The 20,372-nt window shown below is 38.7% G+C and overlaps 1 protein-coding gene across 2 annotated transcripts; it reads right to left on the bottom strand.

Annotated features, from left to right (window-relative positions):
• Window positions 1-220: 220 nt before the first annotated feature.
• scyl1 (SCY1-like, kinase-like 1) lies at window positions 221-12,693 on the bottom strand. 2 transcript variants are annotated; one of them, XM_022684074.2, is made up of 18 exons: window positions 12,523-12,693; window positions 10,458-10,598; window positions 8,801-8,923; window positions 8,416-8,636; window positions 8,210-8,300; window positions 6,761-6,916; window positions 6,319-6,477; window positions 6,099-6,206; window positions 5,885-5,998; window positions 5,538-5,693; window positions 4,684-4,872; window positions 4,436-4,511; window positions 4,064-4,252; window positions 3,619-3,758; window positions 3,439-3,519; window positions 2,879-3,235; window positions 2,214-2,292; window positions 221-1,251 (listed from the first exon to the last, which is right to left on the bottom strand). In XM_022684074.2, the coding sequence occupies exons 1-18, from the start codon at window positions 12,628-12,630 to the stop codon at window positions 1,127-1,129; spliced, it is 2,613 nt and encodes an 870-aa protein (XP_022539795.2). In that variant the 5' UTR covers window positions 12,631-12,693; the 3' UTR covers window positions 221-1,126. The 2 variants fall into 2 exon arrangements, with proteins under 2 accessions (XP_022539795.2, XP_007246440.2); XM_007246378.4 differs by having other exon boundaries at window positions 2,214-2,295.
• Window positions 12,694-20,372: the final 7,679 nt, after the last annotated feature.

Below are 20,372 nucleotides of genomic sequence, written 5' to 3' on the forward strand. Positions count from 1 at the left end.
ATGCTTTTGTTTTCTGCTCTGTAGTAGCCCCTTCCTACTAAGCTTCTAATGTGTACTGAAAGAGGTGTAGAACATGTGTTTAGGGTAAATTTGATAGTGCTTTGTTAGTAGTGTGTTTAGCACAGATTTTTGAAGGAGACCTTTGTTGATTCTTACACAATGCTTGGCAAAAATAGCAGGGTATTGCACTGTGGCTGAGCAAGAGGCAAAAACAGAACAGTACATCTGTGGAGACAGACTCCCATAGGTTTTTATTATTTGTATTATTTTGTATTCTCATGAGTGCGTGTAATACAGGATTCACCCTCCTCAAGATATTGCACCAGATCATAAAAACAGACATTCATACCAAAGGCATGTCATAAAATAAAGTTAAAAAGGGAACATATACATATCATTAACATATTAATGCATCTCTTAACCCTGACCCTACTTCTACTAAAAAGAAAAGAAAGAAAAAGAAGGCACAAAGCAACAAAAAGAAAGAAAAAGAAAACTCCTCGCATTGTTGTAAGCCCTGCGACAGCATGTAGAGGTGATTTGTCATTTGTATTTCGTAACAGTACATTGATGTTCATGCAAGCACTGAAATTACATAGGGCTGCCAGGGATGGTGATCATGTGACAGGGTTTTAACTGCTAAATACTCAAGCATTTTGAGTCTCCATCATTATTAGATATTATAGGGCTCAAGCATTCAGTATCGAGTGTATATTCAACATACACACATACTACAATATCTAAGTGGAAGTACATATATTTTTTAATATAAAAAAGTCTCCCAGTGCCATTATCCAACAAATGTGTCCATGCACGTGATAAACTGATACTGTAATCAGTGTGTAAAAAAAAAACGTGGTTTTTATTCAGACAGCAGAGGCCATATAAAAGGCCATAGCTGAGGGCGTGTTGTCCATTGCTCAAACTTATGTGGGTAACGGGTGATTATGAGATCACCTTTACCCCACCCCATCCGGCAACCAATGAAAAGACAGCTTTGATTCCTCTGACTCCACTTATCAAGGATCATGGAATGTTTCCCTAAGACCATGCAATGACCATTGTCCTTCTGCTGATTCACCACCCGCCCTGACTTGCCTCGCCCCTGGTCTGAACGCTTCTTCTCTCAGTCCAGTTTGCGTGCACCCAGTTTAAGAGGGCCTTTGGCTGCCTTCCGCTCTGCCCGTTTGGCCTCCAACTCTTTTCTTCTTTCCTCGCGCTTCTTCTTGGCTAATTCAGCTTTACTAAGCCCTGCAATGGAACAGAAGCAAAACCAGTCTTTTAGCAAAAAAAAGGGTCAACATTTTTAATTTAACACAATATAAAGCTTAGCTAAATACAAAATAGGTTAAAAAGAGTTCCACTACAACCAATATACAGTACTAAAGGTCTGCTCATACAATTATCATAATCTAATGATACAATATAAATGTATTTCTTTGAGTGCTTTTCTTTTAAGCTTTAGGTACTTTTTAATGGTTTTATAACTTTACAGAACTAAGTACTTTTAGTTATGAACTGTAAACACATCATGTACCACTGGTGCCAACATGCAAAATAAATATGCTTTAGTTATAGAACATTACATATGACATTACTATGTCATAAATCGAATTTAAAATCCTTTTTATTATTTTATTACTCCTACCTAGCTGCTACATCTCGTATATATAAAGTTAGAGACAGTAGCTCATCTGTTGCTGCACGGTTTTTTGATGATCCTCTAGTCTTTCATTAGTGGTCACAGGACGCTGGGCACAGGACTCTGTTGGTTTACTATTCTCAGTACAGCAGTGACACATAGGGGTTAATAAACTCCAGCAGCACTGCTGTGTCTAATCCAATCATGCCAGCACCCTGCCAGTGAAACTTTAGTGTTTAGAATGACCCACCAAACAAATAAAAGAGAGTAAAAAGAGGATAATAAAAAGAGAAACAGACTACAGTCATTACAGGCCTACAAAATGCTCCTACATAAATGAATAATCGGTGTAGAAACTTTAATTTAATTTTAACACTTGTATTTTTGATGTTTGGGTGGTTTAAACTAAAAATCAGATGTTTACAGAAATCCATGAACATTATGGACTGGTAATAATACATTTTCAACTGTCAAAAATGTTTACAAAATTTTACAAATACAAGGAAACTTGTCATGTAATAAATATGAAGACTAATGCACATGGTGGTGTGTACAAAACAGTGAAACTGACCCTGATCTCCATCCAGTGACTCCCAGTTCTCCTCTGCTCCCCAGTCACCTGCGGGATTAGCTCCCCAGCCATCCTCAGCCTTCTACAAACAAATGCACACACGAAATTACACACTGAAGCGTTCATACAACTTATTTGTTCAAAATTTCAAAAGAAACAATCTGCAAATATTGTACTCTTGCTTTAAAAAAAAAAGATTTGTGTTTAGACTACATTTGCATATCAAGACATAATTTTATACCAAGAGAGGTGGACAATTAAAAACTGGACAATTAAAGTCACCCTGTTCAGGACACAACAGAATAACAACATACACTGAAAAATTATTAAGCAAACTGGAACAGGCTGCCTAGAAATATACAATAAATAGTCACCAGTTAATAGGCATAACATAATTCTAAAACACAATATTCTATCCTTTTCATAACATACTACTTAAGTTCAATCAAGTGTTTCAAGTGTTATGCAGAGGGCTGGACATTATGCAACACAAAGATAATTCAGTTTCATATATGAGGTCACATGAAAGTTTCACCATGCAATGTCAACCTTAGGCTGAGAAATTCCACGTTCTTTTACTTTATTCACATTCTCTACTTTATTCATGGGAATCTCTCTCGCATCTCCATTCTCTACTTTTGCTTCTCTACCTTCTTCTCTCTCACCATAGCAGAAGCAGGGTTGGCCCTTTGGGACACATTGGAGAACAGGTCAGATGTTGTTCCTTTCCCACCAGCACTGTCCCAGTTATAGTCACTGGCCATTCGTAGGCCATCCTGTCCAGAGCTGTCACTTTTAGGGATGAAGGCTGTAGAAGAAGTAGTACTTCGTGGTGTTGGGGTGAAGCTCTCTGCAAGAGCTCCATCGTCATCCCAGTCATTGCCCCATCCCTCGTCTGCGGGTGAGCTCTGACCTTGACCATCTACATCCTTCTCATTGGACCAGCTGTCGTCAGCATCCCAGCCAGAGCTACTCCAATCAGAACTCTGCTTTTTGATGGCTCCAGAAGAAGTCCGGCCCACCTACAAGATAAATAAATCAAGCCACATTAATAGACCTGCATTTGCAATAACATGCATTTGTTTAGAGGTTGAGCAGCTTATTTTCTGTAGAACCATTTTCACAAGCCACAATATAGACTCTGCATTGATTCAACATAGATGCATAATTCAGCAAAGCTCACTACTGCAGTAAATATGTGCTTATGCATGCAAAGTGTCCTTACACTGCTTTTTTTCTGGGTTGAAGACATAGCGGACCAATCAGAATTCCAATCATCTGGATCTGTCTGTGCTTTCTCAGGATCCTGACAACACAAAGCAGAAAAGCAACAGAAGATTTTTTAAACATTTTAAGCATGCAACACTTCTGCAGTTATTTAGCTAATTTATTCCTGTTCCTTCACCTCAAGACTACCCCAATCTTCATCATCCCAACGATCTCCAGCTGGTTCCTCGGCTTCATCTGCAGGATGTGAGGCCTCTGACTGGTTAACAACAATACCTGAGGGGGGAGCAGTGGGTGTGTGAGCTTTGGTCTCTGGGCCTGTTGGAAGAGTAGGAGAAAAATAATGATTAATTAAAGAACAATAATTAAAAGTAATAGACAGTACTGATCACAATTGATAAATACATAAAGTCTACACTGAAATAAATATTTTTAAATTATTTTATTTCTAATTTTGTTTCACATTTTCTACCCAATTTATAAGGCCCATTACCAAATCTACTCATTAGGACCCAACCCCCCCCGAACCGGCAATCTCCTGATTACAGTGGCAGCGCTTAGACCACTGGACCACTCGGAGCCCTATGAGATCTACAAATGCCAGTGTATGAATCTACCTTTACCTGTTGCATTTGCTGCACCTGTAGCAGATGCAGGTATGCCAGCAGAAGCATTTCCAGCTGTTGCTCCTTCACTGCCTGCAGGAGCATTGCGGATGAGTTTGGATGTAAGAGAAGAGACGCCTGTTACTGCCCACCCTGCCCATGTTGCTGCAGAACCACCAGCCTGTCCGGACGCAGTCACGTCCTTTTCTGGAAGAACAATAATGAAACAGCTTGAAAAAACTTTTAACATCATTACTAAAAAATGTTTCAGCCAGCACTTAAAAATATTGATCTTTTTACTACATGTTGTAAAATGTAATGAAATTAAACAGCTATTTGACATTGACAAACAATTTAAAGGATGTAAATGTACCAGAGCTGATGTCATACCTATTTCAGCTAGTTTGGTTGGGTCGTCAGAAACGGTCTCCAACTTGGTCAGAAAACTCTTAATGGCTTTAAATGCCTACAGGAAAAAAACACAGTGGAACAGATATCAATCATAAGGAACCAACATTTCACTCAGGTTTACATCAATTAAATTATTTATTTATCATGCGTTACTTAAACATACCTATAATGTTTGAACCTAAATTAATATATTATATAATATTTTATATGTGAAAGTGCTTAGTCACCTGGTCTCTGACATTCTTGTCAGGGTCCACGGTAAGGGGGCAGAGGGTTGGCAGAATGCGTCCGGCACATTCAGTCACACTGTAATAATGATGTGTGGCAGCAAAGCCAAGCACACCAGCAGCCCGTGATGCAGGAAATGGGTCTTTAGTGGCTCGAGAAAATGCAGAGGTCAACACCCGTTGACGTAACTGATTTAGCACACAGAGACAAAAATAGGAGCTTTAAAAATGTGGGTTTTTAGTTTATTTTAATAACAAAACTATTCAACATAGTGAACAAACATCAGTATTAAGTCAGTATAAAGATGCAACACATATACCAAGGGTAATATTATTTCAAAATGTGTTAACTAATGCACAAATTATATTAAATTTAACATGAGAGTCACCAAATTATTTCCACAGCTTTATGCTTTTCAAATAGCCTAATATTTGCAAAGCTCAGTAGAGCCATTTTCAAAAATGTACTTTTTTTTGTGAGACATATTTTCACAACAGGAAATGTACTGTTGGAAATGTTGATTAATTGGAGTATACATAAAATGTTCTCCATTTTAACATTTTTAAAAGCAAATAAGAAAGCTGCTGAAGCTGAAGCTATTCCATCTGAAGATTATCTTCATTATAAAGCAATCTTATCATTTCTTAATTCATCTATTGTTTGTTTTTCTCTTGTGCAATGGTTCAACAAGTACAGAAGTGTGCCTCTACATTGTTTGTTTGTTGAGTAATCTTTTTTCTAATATTGGTATTAAGCAAATTTAGCCAATATCATAACTATTGTTTTTAATACCATGTTATACCTACTGTTAACTACACTGAGCTACATGATGATCTGTGTAGATAGCACTTACCCCAGCATTAAGATAGGGGGCAATCTTCCCCAGGCAAACAGTGGTGTTGCAGCGAATAGGACCCTGATCATCTCTTGACTGCAGTCTCGCAAAATGCCGCATCAACTCCTGATTCAAGTTGGTTTCATTTAGCTTAGGAGCCAGGAGAAGCATGGACTACAAAGGAAAAATATTCAATTTAAGACACCTCTAAACTTTCAAATACAATATTTCATCTTAACTAACAAGGTTGTAAATGTTATTAGAAAATATTATTACATACTAGCTCTAGATGAGACTAATATATATAATATAGTGCTGAAAATGAACTATGAACTATGTCTAATGACAATCAAGTAAGAGTTTACCTTGACTGTTTGTTCTCTAATTGCTGGATTTGTGTCGGTAAAACCATGAACTACATGAGGAAAGATCTGCGAATTGACTGCTGCCTCGTTCAAATACTGAATAAACTGTTCCATCTGTGTAGGAAACACAAAAATACAGAAAAAGGTGAAAAAACCCACAAAAAAACCCCAAATAGATGCCATTATGTGCTCATTAGTGAGTTAGAAAGCTGACCTGCTGCAGAAGCCGTATCCTCATTGCTCTGTCGGTGGAGGAGAACATCTTCACTATAACAGGGATGATTTTCTGTTGATATTCCTCAGCAGATAAATACTTTCCTACCTGAACACAAACAACAAGAACAGTCTTTTTTGTTTTTTCCTATTTATTTTTGAAAACTACACCAGTTTAAGTTATTTTTGTTGACATCAACGACATGCTAAAAATGCATTACCTTAAAGAGTGGTGTCAAAACAACAGCCCCAGCATTGCCGAACTCAAAAGCTGTGAGAAGCTGAGGCAGAACTTTGTGTTTGCAGAAATCTTCAGGAAAAGAATCAAGATTTTCACTCAGATCCTGGAAAAACTGCTGCTTCTCTGCTGGCTCCTTAATCTGAACACACCGATTGAAAAGGGTCATAAAATCACATGAGCAACAAGAAAAAAAGGAGATAAATGTACAATTAAATGATTTAGGGCACAAAGGCTAGCACAAAGCAGCTATGTGAGCATTTTCGTTTTTAATTCTATCTAATAGTAGGATTAGGATATTTAGTCAGTATAAGAGCAGTATTTAACCAAAATATTTTCAAAATGTAGTTCTGCTGTGTTCTGCACCCAGCTTAATAGTATGTACAGTAAGCGATGGTTTAACATGTACACAGGTGTGTCTCTACCTGAATCTGCTCCAGAAAGAGGTTGCTTTCCACAAAACTGTTGCTAAGAAAGCCTCCAGAGGAGCGGCAGTTCTGCAGGAACCGGGCAGGGTTGGGCCGAGCCTTTGGGTTTGCTCCTACCAGCTCGCAATAATGTGGTACCAGCTGCTTTGGAATCTGTCCATGGAAGAAGATGATGCATCAGAAAAGCACTGTTATGATTAGCACTGTTATGACTGACCACTTTTCAAAATACTTTTGCATGATTCTACATAAGAAACAGTGTTGGCCACTTTTATAAAAAAAACAACAAAAGAGTGTGGTGGGAGGAAGGTGGAGCAGCCACCCTGCTCTTTTCGCTTAATAACAGAGAAATGCAGGTTATTAGGGAAGCGCTATTAAAGCAGAGCTTTTGCTGGCCACAAAAAGTTCCAGGGTGAGAAAGGCAGCAATTCAATCAAGCCTCAAGTTTACTGTAATGTCAGTGTTTTTGATTAATTAATGTTGGTGCAAATGCGTTTGTGTGTGTTTTCCCTTGACCGGCTTTGCCATCCAGTCACATGACTCTTCACACAGGGCTAAATAATGCATTTGTTAAGTGAAATATGTGTAACAAACATTGGTCTCAATAACTGTCTAAATGTTTTTAATAGACCAATTTTATGCTGTCTGACTAATTAATCCACAATTACGGACATTATTTGTCTATTGGAATTAGGGTGCAAATTCGATTATTAATTGAGTCTCTTTCACTATGTTTCAAATACTCAGCAATACTCAGAAAAGTTCTCTCTGTGGAACACAGAAAAGGGGATTGCTTGATTATTATATGAGAGAACAACAGTGTGGAGTTGGACACAGCCAAGGTACCAAGGTTATTGCTAAGGAGGCAACCTTGTTTTTTTTTATCTGTAGCCCTGAACAACTTAGAAAACAGATTGTCATTTCTTATATATTCAACTCGTACTATCTTACGATCATAAGGTTCTACAGTATAACTCACACTGTCACACTGTTAATGCAAATATAGCCATAAATGCAGCCTTTAATAATGGTTAATTTATCTGCAAAATTCCCTGAGAACAATCTTCCCCAAAGACAAATCTGTTGAATTTGGAAGTATTTAATCTCCTACAGAGCAAGGCCAAAAACCTCCACTGAACCTGCACTCCAGGTCCTAGGCATTGTCATTAACATAAATGTAACACACAGCTGAATACATTGCTGTTCCAATACTCCCGGAGAGTGTTGCCTTCATTACTTTTAAAACTAGTACATACATTTATAAAACAAAACCCCAGTTAGTGTATTTGAGTGATTTTATTAGCATTTTACACAATGTCCCATTTTGCTTTTAATTTGAAAATAGAACTGGACAAGAAGCTAAAGACATCTTTTTAGTGATTAGTGATATTTATCTTTATCTATTGTATCTACCTGCCTTGAACATCTAACTGGGCTGATTGTTACCTTGCCAAGCGATCGTAGAGATGAGGCACGAGGCAGAGGTCCATTAAACACTTCCCAAATTAAGCAACCCAGCCTCCACACATCTCCTGACCTAAGTGGACACCAAATACACGCATATAGATGGTTACACAGCACACATACACAGTTTGTTTGCAGCGTACAGCAGCTACATTACTTATCATGTCTTTCAAAATTGTGAGTCTCACCATTTCTCTCCTCCACTGTTGGGGCTCTCTGGGGGGTCATACTTCTCAAGGTCAGGGTTCACTACTTTAGCTGGTGGTAAAGATGTTGGTTCACCCTGGTCTGAGGTCACATGATCCAACCCTCCTAGTTTCCATTCACCTGCTCGGTCCACAAATATTGCCCAAGTTCCCAGGTTGTTATGGAGTAGATGGCAGTCATTCACCAAAAAACTCAGAGCTTTCTGAATGGAAAATGACCAGGAAGGAAAATTAAATACTCAAGTAATTCACAGAAAACATAAAAGATACAGATATGCAGGATTGAACAATGATTATACATAGTGTTGACAGTAGGCAACATAGGCTACAGTGAACCTTATCAATGTTCTCTATTCGATCTACCTACCACAGTTTGATGAAGGCCCCATGAAATCTCAAGCTCCCCTGAACCACCACTCTCTGACCGGGCTTTCAAGTGTGCAGCAAGAGGAGTCACTGGCTCTGTAACCAGGTACAAGCTTTTATCCGTCTGCAATTAAAGCAAAAAAAAGCAAAAAAAGAAAGAAAGAACAATTCCCAATTGTTAATGAACATAAAAAGTAACCTTTTACAGGTTCAAGGCAGCAACAACTCATGCACAACTAACAGCTGACTGAAAGGTACTCCTGATACAGCGTTCAAAAGGCAATAAATCTGAATTTGATATTTATATTTTGCCAGGAAAAATGTAAATACCATAAGGCTGTTATTGAGCCTCAGCATCTCAATATTGAGGACTTCCTGCCTGAAAGTGAAAACCACTGCACTCACATGTGACGGTCATGCAGAAAGCATCTGTTTGAAGTCAGGCATGACGGATTTGAAATGTAAGCAGCCTCCTAGTCACACTTACATAACCATGCACAAATAGTTACATAGTGTATATTACAGGAGGAGAGAAGAAGAAGAAGAAGAAGAAGAAGAAAACACCACCAACAATCATAGTCAATTCATACTTCAAGTTCTACACAGACAAAAATATCCACTAAAAACCTTGGAAGGAAATAAAGGCCAGTAAAACCCAAACAAAAAAACAAACAAAGAAAACACTGCTCTTCATGCACAGAGCAAATTCAAGATCTATACATTATATTAGTTGGAAGTCTTAGATGCTAACAAAAATCACTTTCACATGTGAACCTTTCCTTCATCACCATGAACAAAAAATTAAAAAAAATTAATATAACTTCTGAACTCATGAAATGTGATATTAATATGATATGTAATTAAAATTTCTCTGGCAGCAGACATGCTACCCAAAACTGACAATAAATCTAAACTGAAAATAAATCGATTTACAAATCTTCTGTAAATCACACTGTAAATAAAATTACATCCAGTTTTCAGCCCTGATATAGCCCTGATTTATTGTTCCACCTATATGTACGTTGAGATTTTTGAGGGGCGTACTTAATGTTTTTATGTTAATTTTTGTTAATGGAGGTGGCTGTGAAATATTAGTAATATTAATAACAATTATACCAGAATTTGTTTGTACAAATTGCATAATTTTGTTATCTTATATACAGATTTAACAGACAGATAACAGGCAGCCTCTTAACCTTTATATGAGCTAACGATAGAGGCTTCAAGACAATTGAAATCACTTTGAGCCTTGAAACTTACTGAGAGTGGGACAGGAATCACAGGGCCACATGGACCATGACTTTGTTGATTAAACTGGACTTTTCTTCAGTCAAGCTTGTTCACAAAAGATCATCTTTTTTAGCTACTCCACTGTTCCTCTACCACATCAAATTTGAATCTGCAAGCATACTTTTTATAATTTACATATAATTTGAATCTATATATAACGGCTTTGTCTAGGTCTGTGCATGCAAATAGTACTCATATAGTCCTTCTCTCTCATGTCTCTTGTGTAACACTTTCTATACTCAGATCATGGTACACATTTTGACTTAATTAACCTTAAATTCTTATCGAGACATGCAGGAAAATAAAGTAGCCTTAACTGTAATAACTGCAGTTTCCATTACACCTTATTCCTATGCAATGCTCCTCACCTCCAGTCCATCTACGTATGACAGGATGTTTGGATGCCTCAGAGTCTTCATTCGTTTGAACGCAGCTTTGGCTAGTTGGGTCTGTTCCTCTGTTCCCTGGGCCACTTCGTACAAAAAGATTGACACTGGCTCCCCAGTTGTCTACAGATGAAGAAAAAGGACACATGATCAGTAAAATTAACAAAAAATAAAAAACAGACCAAAGCAGCAGTTACTACCACAGGTGTCAAATAATAAAGAACAAATACTTAGTTACCCTTCTTGAGAAGACATTTTGGTTATCTATACTTATATCTGTAATTATTTCTTAGACATTTTTTTTTACTTCTGCTCCTTAAATTTTAAAAATATGATAGATAAATGGCACCATTCATATAGAGTAAATTTGACTGTGGTTGGATGAGAAATATAAATACCATTCTGACAACCTATTGGTTTATATGTGATCCATTGCACCTTAAAGTATGAAGATGATGTGTTTTTTTTTTTTGTTTTTTTGTTTTCTCCCCAATCTACACAGCCATTTACACAACCCATTCATTAGAACTCCCCCTATCACTAGTAATGCCCCAACACACCAGGAGGGTGAAGACTAACATGCTTTCTCAGATACATGTAATGCCAGCCACCGCCTCTTTTTGAACTGCCCAGTAGCTCCAGTAGCTCACAGCGCTCTTGGAGGAAAGAGCAGCGACTCAGTACATCAGCTCATAGACGCCCTGTGCTGTGGACATCAACCTAGGAGTGATGTGGGGAGAGAGCATCATCTACCCACCTGGAGGGAGCAGGGACAATTTTGCTCCCTCTGAGTTCCTGCAGCTTGATGGCAAAGCTGCATGAGCAGGGGGTTCGAACCTCCCGCTCACAGCGCTTTAGACAGCCTAAGCTTTTGTCCTTAATGCCATTTTCCCCTTACACTACTTTTATAGTTCAAGTATTTTTGAAAACAGTACTTTTACTTGAATAAAAAGTTTCTTTTTATACAGAAGTATTTTTAAACCCTAGGACCTACACGTCTACCCGGGTAATGAATGGGAATACTCTGGACACCTTACTGATATTGTCCATCACTTACATATACATATCATTACATTTATACATATAATGGTTGATGGTTAAGGTGGTTGAAAAGCAGGTATCCCATGGGAAACATTATCTGTGATGTTAAGAAAGCTGGCTAGTTAACCAGCTCTTGATGAACATAGTGAATGTTGCATTTAACTTGATTATATAAACCTGTTTGTACACAGAGTTTATGATAACGGACCTGAATGGTTAAGCTTGGTCATCATACTGGTTGTCTAATTAAGTTAGTTATTTTAGGTATATCATGTTTGTGGATCAGATGAGCTGGTCAACAAACGTAACCACCTTGAACACCTATTTTTAGACTTTACTCATTTGTTATGCCTGAATAAAAAGTCAGCTAGTGTCAACGTTCAGTAGCTAGTATCCTAACCCATGTTAATTAAGCTAAGACTGAAAGGTTTTTGCAGGGTAATGCGTTAGCTGACAGCTAGCCCACGATAAGCAGGAACCCATAAAATATGCCGGGTTTTCCAACTAGGGATTCTACAGTGGTGTTCACCAAGACACAGCTCTTATGATGATGTTAAAATATATAAGTTAGTTAGCTTAGCTAGGGAGAATAGAGAAAGGCTGGTTAACATCAGCTCGTCTTGCTGCTGCCAGTGTGGACGAACTGACGTGGCGAAGGTGTTCATCAGCCACCAGCTATCTACGCTAACTTACCTAGCTAACGCTACGTGGCTAGAAATAACAAATATAGCTAACAGCATTATTTGTTAAAGCGATTTTATGCCAGACCCCTTCACAGAAACTTCCACAATCGTGAATTAAATCCGAAATAACAGAGATTAAAACAGTTTAAAAGAGAAAAAGCACCGGAGTACAGGAGAACTGGATGAGGCTGTTCGAAGTGATGTTCCGCGGGCTAATGCGAACGCTAACCGGGTAGGGTAAAATACAGGCCGAGGATTTACAGTGCGGCCTTCACCAGTCGGATCAATAATGTTTGTTAACAACGCGACTGCTAAACTCGTACCTTGCGTTTTCCTCGATGCAGAGTCCATATTCCCGATTTATCCTGATTTTCCGGTAAAATTTCGTAATTAAAGTCTTTAACAGGATCTCTTGCAAAGAAAGACCACATCCTTCCCTCGATCAGTAATACATCAAATACAGGAACCGGCGCAGCGCTGGTGGAAGCCGTCGGTAGGGGGAGCGGGTTGACATTAAGGAGGTGTTGGAATTAAATGAAACTTTGTTCCATACAATATAGTTAAAGTCTACTAGAGGTGGGCGATACTAGGAATTTTGGTATCGATCTGAAATCAAGTAAATGCAGTATATATACACACATACATACATATACACGATTTAATGCAATCACTGCAATAAAATTAATAAATACAATTAAATCGTGTATATGTATGTATATACACTGCTCAAAAAAATAAAGGGAACACTCAAATAACACATCCTAGATCTGAATGAATGAAATATTCTCATTGAATACTTTGTTCTGTACAAAGTTGAATGTGCTGACAACAAAATCACACAAAAATCATCAATGGAAATTAAATTTATTAACCAATGGAGGCCTGGATTTGGAGCCACACACAAAATTAAAGTGAAAAAACACACTACAGGCTGATCCAACTTTAATGTAATGTCCTTAAAACAAGTCAAAATGAGGCTCAGTATTGTGTGTGGCCTCCACGTGCCTGTATGACCTCCCTACAAAGCCTGGGCATGCTCCTGATGAGGTGGCGGATGGTCTCCTGAGGGATCTCCTCCCAGACCTGGACTAAAGCATCCGCCAACTCCTGGACAGTCTGTGGTGCAACGTGACGTTGGTGGATGGAGCGAGACATGATGTCCCAGATGTGCTCAATCGGATTCAGGTCTGGGGAACGGGCGGGCCAGTCCATAGCTTCAATGCCTTCATCTTGCAGGAACTGCTGACACACTCCAGCCACATGAGGTCTAGCATTGTCCTGCATTAGGAGGAACCCAGGGCCAACCGCACCAGCATACGGTCTCACAAGGGGTCTGAGGATCTCATCTCGGTACCTAATGGCAGTCAGGCTACCTCTGGTGAGCACATGCAGCCCGTGCAGCCCTCCAAAGAAATGCCACCCCACACCATTACTGACCCACTGCCAAACCGGTCATGCTGAAGGATGTTGCAGGCAGCAGACCGCTCTCCACGGCGTCTCCAGACTCTGTCACGTCTGTCATGTGCTCAGTGTGAACCTGCTTTCATCTGTGAAGAGCACAAGGCGCCAGTGGCGAATTTGCCAATCCTGGTGTTCTCTGGCAAATGCCAAGCGTCCTGCACGGTGTTGGGCTGTGAGCACAACCCCCATCTGTGGACGTCGGGCCCTCATACCATCCTCATGGAGTCGGTTTCTAACCGTTTGTGCAGACACATGCACAATTGTGGCCTGCTGGAGGTCATTTTGCAGGGCTCTGGCAGTGCTCCTCCTGTTCCTTCTTGCACAAAGACACAGCAAACCTTCTTGCCACAGCTCGCATTGATGTGCCATTCTGGATGAGCTGCACTACCTGAGCCACTTGTGGGGGTTGTAGAGTCCGTCTCATGCTACCACGAGTGTGAAAGCACCACCCACATTCCAAACTGACCAAAACATCAGCCAGACAGCATAGGTTCTGAGAAGTGGTCTGTGGTCCCCACCTGCAGAACCACTCCTTTATTAAGTGTGTGTTGCTAATTGCCAATAATTTCCACCTGTTGTCTATTCTATTTGCACAACAGCAGGTGAAATTGATTGTCAATCAGTGTTGCTTCCTAAGTGGACAGTTTAATTTCACAGAAGTTTGATTTACTTGGAGTTTTATTGTGTTATTTGAGTGTTCCCTTTATTTTTTTGAGCAGTGTATATATACATAAATATACACGATTTAATTGTATTTATTAATAAAATAAAATAAATAAATAAAATAAAATTGTGTATATATATATATATATATATATATATATATATATATATATATATATATATATATATATATATATACACACACAATTTAATGCAATTACTGCAATAAAGGAAAAAAAACACGAAAGTGCCATTCCAGAAAAACGAGTATTTTAATCTTTGATGAAGTCAGGGCTTTTCTAACGTTTTCATTCAGTTACTTTTGTTTAAAAGCATCAATATAGGTAGGACTAACTACAATAGCACATAAATGTGTTTAAACTGTTAATATAGTATTTTGTAAAATACTATAAAAATACACATTCAGCTGCTGTTCAGAAGTTTAAATCGCGCTACGTTTGGCTTAATAAAAAGTGATTGACAACGAAAGTGTAGTAATTGATGACACATGTGTAAATGATTGACACATGCTCCGCCCTTTAGTCACGCCCACTGTGGGCTCCGGTCTGCAGCATTACATAGATGGAAAATTTCAGCTCTGTGTCGCCTCTGTCGATGCTGCAGCTCTTTGGAGGTGGTCTGTGGATTGTCCTTGACTGTTCTCACCATTCTTCTTCTCTGCCTTTCTGATATCTTTCTTGGCCTGCCACTTCTGGGCTTAACAAGAACTGTCCCTGTGGTCTTCCATTTCCATACTATGTTCCTCACAGTGGAAACTGACAGGTTAAAACTCTGAGACAACTTTTTGTATCCTTCCCCTGAACAACTATGTTGAACAATCTTTGTTTTTAGATCATTTGAGAGTTGTTTTGATGAGCCCATGATGCCACTCTTCAGAGGAGATTCAAATAGGAGAACTTGCAATTGGCCACCTAAATACCTTTTCTCATGATTGGATACACCTGGCTATGAAGTTCAAAGCTCAATGAGGTTACCAAACCAATTTTGTGCTTCAGTAAGTCAGTAAAAAGTAGTTAGGAGTATTCAAATCAATAAAATGATAAGGGTGCCCATACTTTCGCCCTTTTTCAATCCTGAAATATTACTGTGTCCATCAGTTATTAGATATATCAAACTGAAATGGCTGTTGCAAACACTCAAATATTTAGAACTAAAAATTATTAAGATTACTAGGGGTGCCCAAATTTTTTCATATGACTGTGTATAGGCCTGGACAATAATTCGATATCGGTATTTATCGCGATAAGAAATGTTTCAATAACAGTGATATCATTTTTTGGTATATCGATATGTATTATTTACACAGACATGCATTTTTTACTGGCGTCAGCTCGCCCCAGAGCTGAACACAATCAATCTCCGTAGATGCCGTAGCTGGGCTATGTCTGTGCGTGATGACGTAATCACACAGACACGTAGCCAGATAGGCTAGGCTAGGCTAGGTTAGATTTGGCTAGGCTAGGCTCGGGTCCGCACCTCTACGCATCTAAAATGCCTCACACTGGAGCCAAACGGAGCTGGGACGAGCGGATTCAAGGGTTGGGTAGGCTAGGTTCGCATCTGAAATGTTCCGCGCTGAAGTGGAGCGGAACCGAGCCGAGCCTAGCCTAGCCTCGGGTCCGCTCGGGCAGCGGTCAGCCATGGGTACGCTCGGGCAGCCGCGGGTGCGCTAGGATCCAGCGCGGGACATTTTCGATGCAAAATTAATGCCCCTGCCGCTTCCACAAGTGATTAATTGCAGGAGGGAGGTCTAATTCAGTGGTGAGGATTTGGTTCCACTCTAGAAGGTCTTATTTATAATTAATCAAGCATATAGGCTTATTTGACAGGGATGCCATGTTCCTTTTATGTATATAAAGGCTTCTTGTATTCTTTATCCTAGTTGAAACACTTCTGTTTTGATCTGTTAAATATGTTTACAAGAGAGTAAGACGCTCTGCCTTTAAAAAAAAAATGTAAAGTTATTTTTAGTTAGTTAGTTATATAGGCATATGTTTGACAGGATGTCATGTTTTTATTTTGCTATATATAAATAAAATTGAGCATTGATTTATTTTGACAATTTTTTATTTCTAAAGTATTATAAAACAGTTTTCTGAGGCCTTCAAAGTATTTATATCGATATCGAAATTATATTGTATCAACCGAAATTAAGGAATAAACCGTGGCCATATCATCCAGCACTAACTGTATATATATATATTTATATATATATATATATATATATACACTAAACCAATTTAAATATTAGTCAAAGAGGTGAAGGTGTTTATTATTAAGGGATAAAAAAATCCAAACCTACATGACCCTGTGTGAAAAAGTGATTGCCCCCTTGTTAAAACATACTGTCACTGTGGTTTCTGACATATGAGTCCACTGTCTCTAGGCACACCCAGGCCTGATTATTGCCCACACCTGTTCTCAATCAAGACATCACTTAAATAGGACCTGCCTGACAAAGTGAAGTCCACCAAAAGATCCTTAAAAGCTACACATCATGCCGAGATCCAAAGAAATTCAGGAACAATTAAGAGAGTGTAATTGAGATCTATCAGTCTGGAAAGGGTTATAAAGACATTTCTAAAGCTTTGGGAATCCAGGGAACCACAGTGAGAGCCATTGTCCACAAATGGCAAAGACATGGAACAGTGGTGAACCTTCCTAGGAGTGGCCGGCCGCCCAAAATTACCGCAAGAGCGCAGCGACGACTTATCCAAGAGATCACAGAAGCACCCACAAAAACATGCAGGCCTCACCTGCCTCAGTTAAGGTCAGTGTTCATGCCTCCACCATCAGAAAGAGACTGGGCAAAAATGGCCAACATGGCAGAGTTCCTAGACAAAAACCACGGCTGAGCAAAAATAACATTAAAACTCGTCTCAATTTTTCCAGAACACATCTTGATGATCCCCAAGACTTTTGGGAAAATATTCTGTCGACCAATGAGACAAAAGATTAACTATTTGGAAGGTGTATGTCCCAGTACATCTGGCATAAAAGAAACACTGCCTTTCAGAAAAACGAACATTATACCAACAGTAAAACATGGTGGTGGTAGCGTGATGGTCTGGGTCTGTTTTGCTGTGTCAGGGCCTGTAAGACTTGCTGTGATAAATGGAACTATGAATTTTGCTGTCTAAAAAAAAGATCCTGAAGGAGAATGTCCGACCATCTGTTCGTGACCTCAAGCTGAAACGAACTTGGGTTTTGCAGCAGGACAATGATCCAAAACACACCAGCAAGTCCACCTCTGAATGGCTGAAGAAAAACAAAATGAAGACTTTGGAGTGGCCTAGTCAAAGTCCTGACCTGAATCCGATCGAGATGCTGTCGCTACCTTAAAAAGGCTGTTTATGCTCGAAAACCCTTCAATGTGGCTGAATTACAACAATTCTGCAAAGATGAGTGGAGCCAAAATTCCTACACACTGTAAAAGACTCATTGCAAGTGATTGCAAACGCTTGGTTGCAGTTGTTGCTGCTAAGGGTGGCCTGACCAGCTATTAGGTTTAGGGGCAATCACTTTTTCACACAGGGCCATGTAGGTTTGGATTTTTTTCCTCATTAATAATAAACACCTTCATTTAAAAATATCATTGTGTTTAGCCATGTTGTCTTTGACTAATATTTAAATTGGTTTGATGTTCCGAAACATTTAAATGTGACAAAAAAAAATCAGGAAGGGGTAAACCCTTTATCACACCACTGTATATGTGTGTGTGTGTGTGTCTGTGTGTATGTATATATATATATATATATATATATATATATATATATATATATATATATATATATATATATATATAAAAAACACATACACACATACATACATACACACACACACTTGGTTGAACCGCCTTTAGCTTTGATTACTGCATTGTTTCCAAAAGCTTCTGCGATGTAATTTGTTTATGTCAAGGATCACATTTATTTTCCCCAAGATCTTGTACTGATGATGGGAGATTAACCTCTGAAAGATCCTCAAGGGGGTTTAGGTCTGGAATCTGTAGTGATAATGTGTAAAATGATGTCTCATCCTGCCTGAACCATGCACTCTAATGATTTAAGCCCCATAAAAATAGGCTTTTGTCATTTAGGAATTAGGGCTGGCCCGAATAGCGTTTTTTGAGCTCCGGATATTCGGCACTGATTCGAAGCGAATATTCGAATATTCGTTTTTAAAAAAAGAGGTAAAAAAAAATAAAAAAGCAAATCACGGCCCCTTTAATCCACTGAAAAATGTTCAATTTGCTCTGACCGACGAGACATATTCACCCCGGATTTTTGGTGTTTTTATCCCCCATATTTTTTCTGTGTTTTTAGCTCAGATTTCTTTGTGTTTTCATCCCGGAATTTCTGCTGCCCCACACGCGGCTTATCCGCTGCGTAAGCAGGCTAGGAGGCTGCTGCTGCACGGTTTCTCCGCTGCGCAAGCCAGCCCAGTAAATTGCTGTTTGTGTTTTCACACTTAGGCTATTTGCTTAAAAAAACAAACAAAAAAAACGTTTGTTCAGGAAGTATTTTATATTCTTAAACATTGTTAATTTTATTAGAGGACAGTCATTGTAAACTGTACTTGGTCTATTTCGGTTAAAGGTTTTGTGCAGGGCATATTACTGATTTTGTATTTTTGCACTTGGGCTATAAGCTCAATATTAAATATTTCGTTTGTTTAGAAATTATTTTATATTTTTAAACCATGTTAAATTATATTAGAGTAGAGGAAAGTCATTGTTAATGACGTTATTGTACTTGGTCTATTTCGGTTTAAGCATTGTGCAGGGCATAGCCGTATTACTGATTTTGTATTTTTGCACTTGGGCTATAAGCTCAATATTAAATATTTCGTTTGCTTAGAAATTATTTTATATTTTTAAACCATTTTAAATTATATTAGATAAGAGGAAATTCGTTCAAACATCATTTTTGTAGGCCAGGCTTTTGTAACCGATTTAGCCCCTACTGTTGCCACATTACCCCTTACGTTTTATTATATAAATCAGTTTCGAAGAGCCTGCATTTTTTTTTTATCATGTATAATAGAGGTCTGCGCGAGACTGATTTTTAAACCCACTCTTCCACGCTCCCGCGTTTCTGTCTCGTTACCGCTCCGCAAAAAAATTGCTTCTTTTAATCCCGCGCCCGCCCGCCACATACACATTTCTGCCGCTCCCGCCCCACGTTCCTAATGTAAATTAAATAAACTACATTTAATGCTTCAAATTTACTTATATATTTATTAAAACAGCAGCGCTGAATACTGTGGTCCCGTTCCTTACCCCAGTCCAAACACCATCGGTGTGTGCGTGTGTGTGTCGGTCCATCCTGCGTGTTGAGAGTTTTCTTTAGGTTTTTTTTTTTTTTTTACAATTATTACAGTTTTCTTGCTCCCGCATCGTCTGGATTAAACTCCCGCTCCAGCCAATAACAGTTCAGTTCTGTCCCGCGCGCAAGATATTCTGACGGGACCCGCTAAAACAGAAGTGGTTAGAGTGAGGTGGAACTCTGGAAAGGAGAAAAAAAACGAATATCCGAATACCAAAATTAAAAACCGAATACCTACTCAACGAACGAATATCCGAATACCCGAATATTCGGGTCCAGCCCTATTAGGAATATACTTGGGCTAGGCCTGGACAATATTTCGATATCGGTATTTATCGCGATAAGAAATGTTTCAATAACGGTGATATCATTTTTGTGATATATCGATATGTATTATTTACAGACAGGCGTTTTTTAGCGGCGTCAGTTCTTCTTCTTCTTCTTCTTTCAGGTTTATGGCGGATGGCAGACCAACTGAAGGTGCATTACCGCCACCTACTGAGCAGGAGTGTGAAGTGTGATTTCGGGAAGTGACATGGCCAATAATAAACAAAATGTAGGTGAAAGGAAATTCATAAATAAGTACATAAAACTAAAAGAAAGTAAACGAGAGAGGAAAAAAAAAAAAAAAAAAAAAAAAACTAAATAAAGCAAAATATACCAATAGCTTTCAAATATTGAAAAACCAGTTTATGAACCGACCC

This window comes from Astyanax mexicanus, chromosome 10 (assembly GCF_023375975.1).
Source record: "Astyanax mexicanus isolate ESR-SI-001 chromosome 10, AstMex3_surface, whole genome shotgun sequence".
NCBI lineage: Eukaryota > Metazoa > Chordata > Actinopteri > Characiformes > Acestrorhamphidae > Astyanax > Astyanax mexicanus.